This window comes from Amborella trichopoda, chromosome 12 (assembly GCF_054954075.1).
Source record: "Amborella trichopoda isolate Santa Cruz 75 chromosome 12, AtrichopodaSantaCruz75HAP2 v2.0, whole genome shotgun sequence".
NCBI classification, from domain to species: domain Eukaryota; kingdom Viridiplantae; phylum Streptophyta; class Magnoliopsida; order Amborellales; family Amborellaceae; genus Amborella; species Amborella trichopoda.
In genome coordinates this window covers 43,673,071-43,683,883 of record NC_142347.1, presented here as the reverse complement: position 1 = coordinate 43,683,883, position 10,813 = coordinate 43,673,071, and the positions used below count along the sequence as shown (strand labels likewise).

At 34.3% G+C, this 10,813-nt stretch overlaps 1 protein-coding gene across 2 annotated transcripts; it reads right to left on the bottom strand.

Annotated features, from left to right (window-relative positions):
- Positions 1-430: 430 nt before the first annotated feature.
- On the bottom strand, positions 431-7,662 carry LOC18435323 (uncharacterized). Of its 2 annotated transcripts, XM_006845369.4 has the most exons (5): positions 7,432-7,662; positions 5,903-6,096; positions 1,325-1,409; positions 1,022-1,087; positions 431-944 (listed from the first exon to the last, which is right to left on the bottom strand). In XM_006845369.4, the coding sequence occupies exons 1-5, from the start codon at positions 7,513-7,515 to the stop codon at positions 852-854; spliced, it is 522 nt and encodes a 173-aa protein (XP_006845432.2). In that variant the 5' UTR covers positions 7,516-7,662; the 3' UTR covers positions 431-851. The 2 variants fall into 2 exon arrangements, with proteins under 2 accessions (XP_006845432.2, XP_088709975.1); XM_088853849.1 differs by lacking the exon at positions 1,325-1,409 and having other exon boundaries at positions 7,432-7,639.
- Between the last annotated feature and the right edge of the window lie 3,151 nt (positions 7,663-10,813).

The following is a 10,813-nucleotide window of genomic DNA, read 5'->3' as shown; positions in this document are numbered from 1 at the left end:
ACGTATGGTGAGGTCGAGAGGATCAATTTGAGGACATTTGGACATCAAAACCACCTCTTCTAATGAAATTTCTGAGGTGGGCTCTAATTCGATTATACATATAGAGAGAGAAAAGCTGATTGGAACATTTGTGGTTATCTGATACAAAGCTTGCCATTGACCTGCAAAGCTTTGCATTCAAGGCCATCATTGGCTATTGAATTCGTGAAAACAGTTTGTTATTTCGTGCTATATGATGAGACTAATTATTTTTATACGAGGTCACAATCATTGTTAACCACTGAATGTGAAACAATTTGATGGTGGTGATATGTCACTAATTGGCACAAATTCCAAAACAATTTTATTCGAAAGTTGTGATACTTTAAAATATGTTAGATTTCATATCATACCCTCCCCTAACTAATCAAACAAAAAGTTACAACCCAAATTGCTGAATGGCACTGCAATACCTCTTCTATTGAATGTTGAAGGAATCTCCTCTTAAGAGAGGAAGGACGCCATTTTTCTGTCCTGTGAGAACAACTTTTCTTGAATCATGGTTTATGTACAATGAGTAAGTGCCCCCCTTGACATATGGTCAAAAGCTCTCTCTCTCCCCAATACTGACATTCACGCACCAGAACACAGCTTACGAGTTTGTAAACTTTTCAAGCACCAAAATACAGCCTTGAAGTTTGTAAACTTTCAACATGGGAAAATAACATTAGGTGAATAATGACCAGAAAATGGAACTGCTTCCTATAGTTAACTGAAGATTCATCAGCTCAAGCTTGGTCATTCCTATGATACTATTGGCCTTTTGAGCCCCTCACTCCATTCAAGCTATCATTGCACAGGTGCATTCCATTTCATCTATTTCTCGTCTTAACAAATTTTTGTCTTGAGGCCTTCTTTTCCAACTTTTCCCTTTTCTTGCGGCTCTTGTCATCTTCCACCCCTCCCTATACAGTGCGAATAAGGTTAGTCCGTTACGATGAACAGCCTATAAATTGAAGGTAACTGAATAAATTCATCTCACCTCTGAACCCTGAGACATGAATCCCTTGGCGACATCATAAAGCTTGTATGCACCAAATGCTGGTATCTGATTCATTTGCATGTAAAGCGTATTTGCATGTAAAATGCGATCAGTCGAGAGACATTTCAGTTCAGATAGTCATCATATGTGCTGGTTTGGTTTTTATATTCTGTAAATGGTACTCTCTATCTCTCTCTTTCTCTCTCTCTCTCTCTCTCTCTCTCTCTCTCTCACACACACACACACACAGAGGAAAAAAAGAAAGAAAATATAATGGCTTTGATAGGATACATAATCGCTTACCACCAAATAAGTGTACCAAAATTTTCCAGAAATGATAGAAGTTAACTGTACAAAGCTTGTTATATAGATCACATCATGGAGATAGCTGCATCAAAGCAGATGCTCATGTATCAGTCCAAAGTTTAGAATAGGTTGGTAGAGGGATCTATGTAGAACAGAGTATACAGATAACACAGAGTAGAAGATAAATATCACATGCATCCTTTAGCTGTGAAACAATATGCTTATACCAGAATAGTTCCTAATATCTTCTTTTTTCTTTTCTTTCTCGCTATGCAATTTTGATGGGATCTGGTGCATTGGTGCTGGTATTGATGCAACCTATATTCTCTAGTATCCCCATCAAAGAACTCAGTATATTGTTCATAAGCATCCCAAATAAAGCTTTAGTATCTCCCTACTTAAATGATAATTACATTGGAATTTCTTGACTATATGTCACCTACAATGGTTGCCTCAAATATCAACGTCTTTTCTCTAAATTAATACCATGATTGATTCCCATTCACCCACCACTTAATTTTGGTTTCACCTCTTCGGTCAGTGGTTAAGGCACACACTACTTTACAAGATTCAAAACCTAGTGCAGCCACATTAAAGAAAATGATAATTGTCAAATGTCTAAGAATGAGGAGTATCCTAAATACGTGAAAGGATATAAAGGTGAAAGGATATAAAGGTGATTTTGTTTCACATATGTCATTCAATTCAAGGTGCAACATCACAAAGAAAAGGGTGCGGTTTCTATAAGGTTGCAACCTTAAACAATCCAATTAAGGCGCACCTCCAAATTTTATCATAACATGTAATTTTGTTGTAAAAAATTCTTAGGATTATCTTAAAATCTATTTCATATCTTAGAAAATTTAAATTCCAAAAATGGTTAAAATCAAGTAGATCTATAAATATATGAAAATCTTGAAAATGGACAGTCTAGATAATGTGTTGCAAGATGCACTATTTCTAAGATTCAAAGACTTTTTTTTTCATATTCATACATCTCGATGTCGAGATGATCAATTAGAGGGTTTTTCAAAATTAAAACAACATTGCAGATAGATTTTTGAGGTGCACCTGTGATTCTACATTTTAAGGTTGCAACCTTATATAAACTTTTCCCAAAAGAAAATTTCATGTTTCCTCAAACCAAGCAAAGCAAAGAGAGTTACATATCCAAGGCAGAAAGCAAGAAAAGAAACATCCTTCTTCCTTCATACACATGAATATGGATCTTCTAGCCACATATCAGTATGTCCAAGCAAATTTGGAAAAAGATTGCACTAAACAGCCTAGAACAAACAAGGACCACAAAACTTTGAAGCCAGAACTGTAGGGCAATGGCACCCAGACCAAGGGTCGGAAACTCGACTAAGGCTCGAGACTCGGACCCTGCCCAAGTGTTACTCGAGCAAGTAGAACTCGCCCAAATTATGCCCAAGTCCACCATGGACTCAGGAAAAAAAAAAAAAAATCTGAGGAAATTCCCAAAAAACGACAAAAGTTGTAATCAAATGAAATTTCTATATAATCAAACCAAATTAATACTAAAACTAGAAAACTTGTACAAAATAATGTGTACACAATGTGTCTGAAAAGTACACAATGTCTATGAAATACACATTGATCTCACGTATAGCAGTTCAATACAACAAAAAAAAATAAGAACATCTATAGATAATAGGAGTATTGGTGGAGATCAAGGTACTCTTGGGTCTCACTGTCAGGTTGAGAGTCCTGACCAAATATCTGTGAGATAGAAGGGAAGAGGTTGCATATGAGCCTGATGACCTACGAGTGGGAGGGGGGTGGGGGGAGGGGACCAACCAGGAGGATGTGCAAGAGGTATAACCAGCCAGGGTGCTAAGGAGCATTGCCAGTTGTTGATGGAGACAGGCTGAGGTGGGGATGAGCATGAAGGCTGAAGGAGTCTTGGCAACTATGGCTTAGGGGCCAATTTGCATAAGGTTCTAGACTAGCAGAGTCTGGTCCCTCTATTTCACAAATATTTGGCAGGGACCCTCACCCGATTTTGAGACCCAAGAGTACATTGATCCCCGATGCCAATCCTATTATCTATAAATGTCTTCATATTTTGTTGTATTGGACTGATATATGTGGGATGATCTTGTATCTCATGCACATTGTGTACTCTATGACCTTGTATTTCACTGCTCCAATTTCACAGATATTGTGTACACTTTTTTTTGCACACTTTTCTATTTTTAAGATTAATTTGGTTTGATTATATAGAAATTTCATTTAATTACAATTTTGATTTTTTGAGATTTTTCCCAAGTCCGAAGTGGAGTTGGGATTAACTCGAGCAAGCTCGATAGGACCTGAGTCCCAAGCTCGAGCTGAGTTTTCAAACCTCAGTAGCAAGAAATGATACAACCACCTTTATCATTTACATAGAAAAAGAATTTGACTGAATAAGTAACATCAGGATAAATGAAACATTGAAAGAAACCAACTAGTACTAATCTTGATACCGCCCATAAGCTCTGTGGCAGAAAGTTGCATCAAAAGCTTGGATAGCAAACTTGGTAAGGTAAGTACTTTTCTCCCAAATGAAATTAATTATGTTCAATGTGCTTTGTGTAAGCAAAGACCTTTTGTAATGTAAATGACACTTCGGTTTTTTAAATAATAAATATAATGAAGCGTTATAATTCACAGAAGATAAGAGGGTCAATTAAGTCGAATGAGGTCCTTGTCATGGCTTAATATACAGCATCAACACTTGACAGGAAACTATGGTTTGATATTTTTTTCAATGAGAAAATTGATGATACTGTGGAATTTTTTTTATGGAACAGCAGATGAGGGTAGAACTTACAAAATTGAGTAAATTAGAAGTAGAACATGGGGCTAGTGCACTGTTTCAAAAAGCGTACCGCCCAGTGCCTGGGCGGCAGCCTAGGTGGATATCCCTGGGCGTCCATCTGAACCTGCCTAGGCAACCACCCAGGGCCTGCGAGCCACCCAAGGGCGGAAATGCGGCTCCTTGAGGGTATTTTTGGATAATTTTTTTAATACTAAATAGGAAAAATTATGGGTTTCTTAAAACCTAAAACCCATTAGAGGCTATTTTTGAGAGAGAAAACCCAAAAAAAATAAAATTTCTACTGGGCTGCCCAGGTTTTGGGCGCCTAGCGCTTTTTGAAACACTGGGCTAGTGTAAAGATATCCCAAACTGCATTGGTGAAAGAACATTTGTTAAGTGTAGGATGACCACTAAAGTCAATTATAGTGTTACTTGGCTAGAAGATCAAGACCTGCTTGCTTTACGCCACCAATGCCAAGAAAATACACAATGGAACCAAATATCTCATTGTTCAGGTATTGCTCAATAATATTTACATTAATAATTGAAGGGCTAGAAAGTAGTCCTTAGCATCAGCACGAGGGAGAACCTTAAGGCATCTTTCCAATTGATTTTTTAACGTTTTTAGTTTCAATGAAGCCTTTGAATGGTTTTCAGAAAAAATTTAAACTTCTGTTTCATAAGAAATCAAAAGTGTACCCACTAAAACCATCAACTGGCATTAGTCTCATACATGAGAATGCAACAGTTCTAGAAAGTAGAAGTGCAATAATTATTATTCGAAGTCAGTAATTTATGATGCTTCTCCTATTGGCAATTATTAACATGGAATAGCACTTTCTTACATAATTTTATAGAAACTTTCAAGTGGCAATATAATTTGCAATGGGAACTTTGGCATCGCCCTAATCAATAGGGCCAAGAAGCCATCGAAATTCATTAAAACCATGGGTGCTATGAGCATAAACAAGCTTCCATTCAAGTATTTCTGCAGCCCATGAAGAGACACGTCATGCCCCACTTGGCTATTATTGCAAACATAAAGGTGCAACAAAAAATTAAATAAATTAACTAGCAAATAGTAAGTCATATTCGAGGAACAATGGAAACACTTGGAATTGAAAAGAGGCCATCATTAGATTGTAGCAGTATCATGCACAAATAAGATATACACTGACTAGTGCATAACAGTGAAAAGTTGCAAAAAATCTCAAGGAAACTTAGCTTTTCAGTCCTTCAGATCTTTGGCAGTTAGTCCAAAATTTAATAGGAATTGATCACACGAAACAAGACTATGAAGGAGATCCAAGTAGGAAGAAGTTACTATAACAAACAACATGACTACCACTACTTGTGCGAGCATGATCCAGTTTCATTCTGAATCAACTATTTAGATTAATTATCAATATAGCATATTACCTGGATTTGAATACGGTTGGTTTATTTTAGCCCGAGATTTAATTTAATTCACTTCAATGCTAAAGTTGGACGAAAGCATGATCCACAAAGGAATTACCTCAACTATTCCAAACACTAGAAGCATGCAACTTTGAGGGAAAGATGCCTATAATTCAAAGAATAATAGGTCTGCATTATTGGTAAGGAGTGCTGATCCCTAATCATTAAGTACATGCAGATCTTGCATATATCTAGGAGGACTGACAATTCGAAAAAAGAACCCAAATAACCACTCTACCAAATTTCACTAGGACTCTATTTCATATGCTTAGAGATAAAATCACATGACATACCCACAAAATCCACCAGTGGTCATATCAAAGCCCCCATCAATGAGCTCCCCCTTGTCATCATACGCTGGTTTTGCCATCTTTGAAAGCTCAAAATAGGGAAATGCATACACTGCAGAAGTTATGAGGAGTCCAAGCCAATGCTTCCAGGTGAAGGTAGAATGGAAAAAAAGCATCCTAATCAACACATATATAACCTGTATAGACATCAAAGAGGGTTAGTTTAAACTTTTCGTTACTACAACAAAAGGCTAATTCATTTATTTATCAAACAAAAGTTGCTTTTTGGAATCATGAAGTAAAATGCAATGCATTAGGGTAAAGCAATAGGAAAACTAATATGAGGACTTCTAGATCACGGAAAACATATAAGGCAAACAATAGGCTCACATATGTCATATGGTCTCTGTTTGGAGCAAAATGACATGAGTATAGCACAAATTTTATTATATTTTTCTAAAGGAAATTACTGCACAAAGAATTGAGGGAACCAGAATTATCAATGTTATTGAAGCTTCAATGCACCAAGAATAGTAGTAGCAACCACAATAAGTTGCAGCTAGTAAAGTTCCACATATTCCACAGTTCACTTGGAGAACTACTACGTACACAGCCAACACAAAAGGAATAATTCAAAACACCCAGCTTAAAAAAATAACCATTTTCCTTTTTGTTATTATTATTAGTAAATACTCAATTCTCCTTTTAAAAGCAACATATAGGCTTGCAAACAAGATAGAAATACAAGTTGTTTTCGGTATCTTCTAAATCATTTCACAAGAAAGCACCTTGCAGCATCATCGAAATCTAGAGTAGTTCTAATAGAGAAGATAGTTTTAAAAAATGCAACAATAATAACATTATAGGTGAATAAATGTTACAAATCCATTCAACTGAAACTTAAGCATGAACAAAACTAGGAATAGGTCTTGGGCTTAGAGTGGTTAGCAGTCTCAAGTTCAATTCCTACCACTGAACTACCCAGAAAAATAAAAAAAGATTTTGAAGCAACAGTAATTACCCCATTGTTTATCAAATTAATGTTAACTTTCCTCATACAAACTTCAATTAATCAAAGCATCACCCAAAATTGAGAACCTCCAGCGATCATTATCAGAAATCCTTAACGTGGATAATGAATAAGTCCAATTAATCGTCAAAAAAACAATCTAGTCTTCACTAAATCTCTAAAACAAAAAAATACCAGAAATAAATTTTGATAACAAAAAGGAATTTTACAACAACTATACCCATTAAAAAAATAATAATAATAATAAAGTGATCGACTTTCAAAGCTAAATGCTTGATTTCTGCAAGAAATCCAAATCGTTCCATTTTTCAAATGGAAAAATACTAAAATCATATAGTAATTCTTGAACCATCAACCTACTAATACAAGAGGTCCCATGGGGGCTGATAATTTCAAAGTCAAAAATTAGAAAACCGGACAAACCATGAAATTAATTAGAGAGAAAGGAAAGGATTGGAGTATATGAAAGAGTGAGAAAAGGACTAGAGAGATCTGAACATACGTTGCACGCTATGATGAGACGAAGCAGCTTGGCCATGTGCTTCTGATTCTCTTCCCTGCGCTTCTTCGCCCCTTGGTTCGCCATTGATAACCTGCCCCTCTCTCTCTCTCTACTTCAGTGCCCTCGTTCTCTCTCTCTCTCTCTCTCTCCCCTGTAGAAAGTTAAAACATATGCACCATAGTGTTTTTTGGGGTCACAATATTTATCGTGGTCAACAATCAAAAGGAAGAGGTCTTCTACACGAGGCTGCAACCTTAAACAATCAAATTACGGTGCACTTTTTAACTTTGTCACAAAATGCAATTTAAGTGTGAAATTTACGAGATGGTACAAGAATTTATTTTTATCTCTAATACAAAATTTTATGTTTTAAAAATTATTCAAATCAAACGGATCTTTAAACAAATGAAAATCTTGCAAATGAACGTCCACATAATGTGTTGTAAGATGTATTATTTTCAAAAGGGAAAAGTTTATATAGAGTCGAGGCTCTAAACAATCAAATTTGAGCTTATATCATAAATTTCATTAGAAGAAGTTGTTTTGATACCTAAATATCTTCAAATTGATTATCTCGACATCAAGGTTGGATATGAGAAAAAAAATGGATTGCAAATTTTGAAAATAATGTGTTTTGTAATGCATTTTTGGACAGTCAATTTTCAAGATTTTTAAGATATCATACATATGTCGATCTACACTATTTTTTAAGCTTTGAACTTCATAAATAGATATGAAAATATATTTTAAAGCTATCACAAATATTTTCAATATTGAAACCACATTTCTTTGCGCAATTTGGAGATAGGCTCTAATTTGATTGTTTAGAGCTTATGCTCTATACAAACCGCACCCTTTTCAAAAAAATTATATACAATGAGACCATTTACCTTAAGTACTCACAATTACTTGCACCCATTCGATGTGAAATCTGAGAGAACAAATGCAGCCACCCATGTGAACATTTCTTTTAAACTTTGAGTTTTGTCTATAGAATAAATGCAGCCACCCAACTTCACATTTAATGATCAAGATTAATAGTGATCAACTTATACTAAAGATAAATGGTCTCATTGTATATCTTTCCATTTTTTAAATTTAAAATATCTTTTTGTCTTCATATCTATGCATCTCGATGTCAAGATGATCAATTAGATATTATTAACATCAAAACAATGTTTTTCGATAGATTATAGAGCTAGTCAACCTTATATAAACGTGCCTACATAATCTACAGCCAAAGAAATCTATCGTCTGCTCTCTGCTCAAACATGGACGGCGCAGATGAACTTGTATATGAGAAATGTATGCGACACATTGCTTGTTTGCGAGGTGGTATTTTGAGAGGGAAAGTCTATTACAGGGAAAAATGTCAAACAATGCTTCATAATCATTGAACCGATACATCGTCATTTTCATTCCCACTGAAACCACCCCACTAACACCTTCAAAAAACTAATTTTTGAAAAACTGGAAAAGCGTCCCTTCCTCACTGAATTACTCAAAAAGAAAATTTATTGAATCGGCCAAATATCTCATTTATATGATTAAGTCTAAGTTGTATTTTACTAAGGTACTCCTCCCAAAGGATCACACGCGTTAGTTTTCGGTTTCGTTCAAGTAACAGTTTACTTAAGGCTTAGACATGTCTAACCTGCGTAAGCGCACTCCAAAAATTCATCTCAAAATGTTGTTGCGATGCTAAAAAAAAAAAAACCCTCCAATTGATAATGTTGACTTCAAACTTTGTCTATATCAAATAAAAAAGGATTCAAGTCTTAAAATCAGAAATCCAGTGATATATTATTTAGTCAATCTATTTTAAAGATTTTCGAGTTTTATGGATTTGCTTGATCTACGCTATTTTTGGAGTTCTACCTTTTTTCAAGGATATCACGAGAGTTACAGCATGTTTGGAAGTTCTCAAAAGATTTCCTATTCCCTTGGGAGTATACTATCAATTTACTCCCTCAGGCAAAATACATATTAGGGATACTTTCCGGATCTCTAATTTTGGGGATGTAATCTCTACAACCCATAGAATAATCTAACACAAAAAAATTGAAATAAACTCTCTATGTATTAGAAAAAATAATGTTTTAAAATTGGATAGAGGCCAACTAATTTTTTATGGGTTAAATATCTCAAAACTCAAAATTCAAATTTTATTTTAAAAATAAACATTTAGTAATTTTTATATGGTTTCTAAAAATTTAGACTAAAAAAAATCAACACAACTAGGTACATTGACCGAGGGAGTAAATGCACATTATGCTCCTACCAGAGCACAATATATGTACTCAGTTGACCTTTCTTTGATTGTTTAATGTACCGGTTTTCAAGACCGAAGTTATGTTGATGACATTGTTATTTCAGATAATGATCAAGAAGGAACCAAACAACAATAATAGCTCAATTCTTCATGTTTAGCAATAATATTCATATTTTTCCATATATATTTATTGGTTTATTTTAATTTGAGATATTTATCAAAAATGCCTGGTCAACTATTTAATACTTTTACGATTTTCAAGTATTCCAAGCATTTTGATGGTTTTTTAATTTTATATCAAAGAATTTTTCAAAATGTTCAATAGTTCATTATTAAGTGCATTTTGATCAACTTCTCTTTTGTTTTTTTAAATGTTAAATTACTGAATTTATTTTATTTATTTGGATATTAGATTATTGATATTTTATTTCTTTGAATGTAAAATTATTGAGTTTATATTACTGTTATTATTTAACATAGGAAATGTGGTATTGATTATTGCTTCAGTTTAATTTACAAATACATGAGAACACAATTTGCATCCTTGAAAACTCGTTCCAAGTCAACAAGCCTTTGGTTCGGTTGTCCCGTGACCAGTGTAGGAAATCAGACGGTTCAAATTCTAGCTTCCCGGTTAAACCTGGTTAGATCGGACCAATCACTGTTTCGATCGATTTTAGTGAACTGGCTAGGTATTTAAAAAAATTCAAAAAAATTATATAAAATTTCAAAAAATAAGAGATTTTGTTTGTAATGTACTTTTTAATATTTTTATCATTTCGACAAAGATGTTTCAGCCATTAATACTTATTTTTACATTTTTCCATCTTTTTTAAAAAAATTCAAAAATACCCCTTAGTACAAATCAATTATTTAAAATTTATTTTTTTCATTAATTTTCAACTTCATTTGGATGTGCTTTCTTTAATCATGCTTTAAATATATCGTTCGTATTTTATTTTATTTTATTTTTGAAACAATTTTTTAACCACCCGGACCATGTCCGATTAGGCCGGTTGAACCAGCCGATTTACCTGTTAGGCCGTTTGAACCGCTTCTGGCCCCATATCCGGTTAACTGTTTGAGTTCAATTTTTCCTACACTACATGT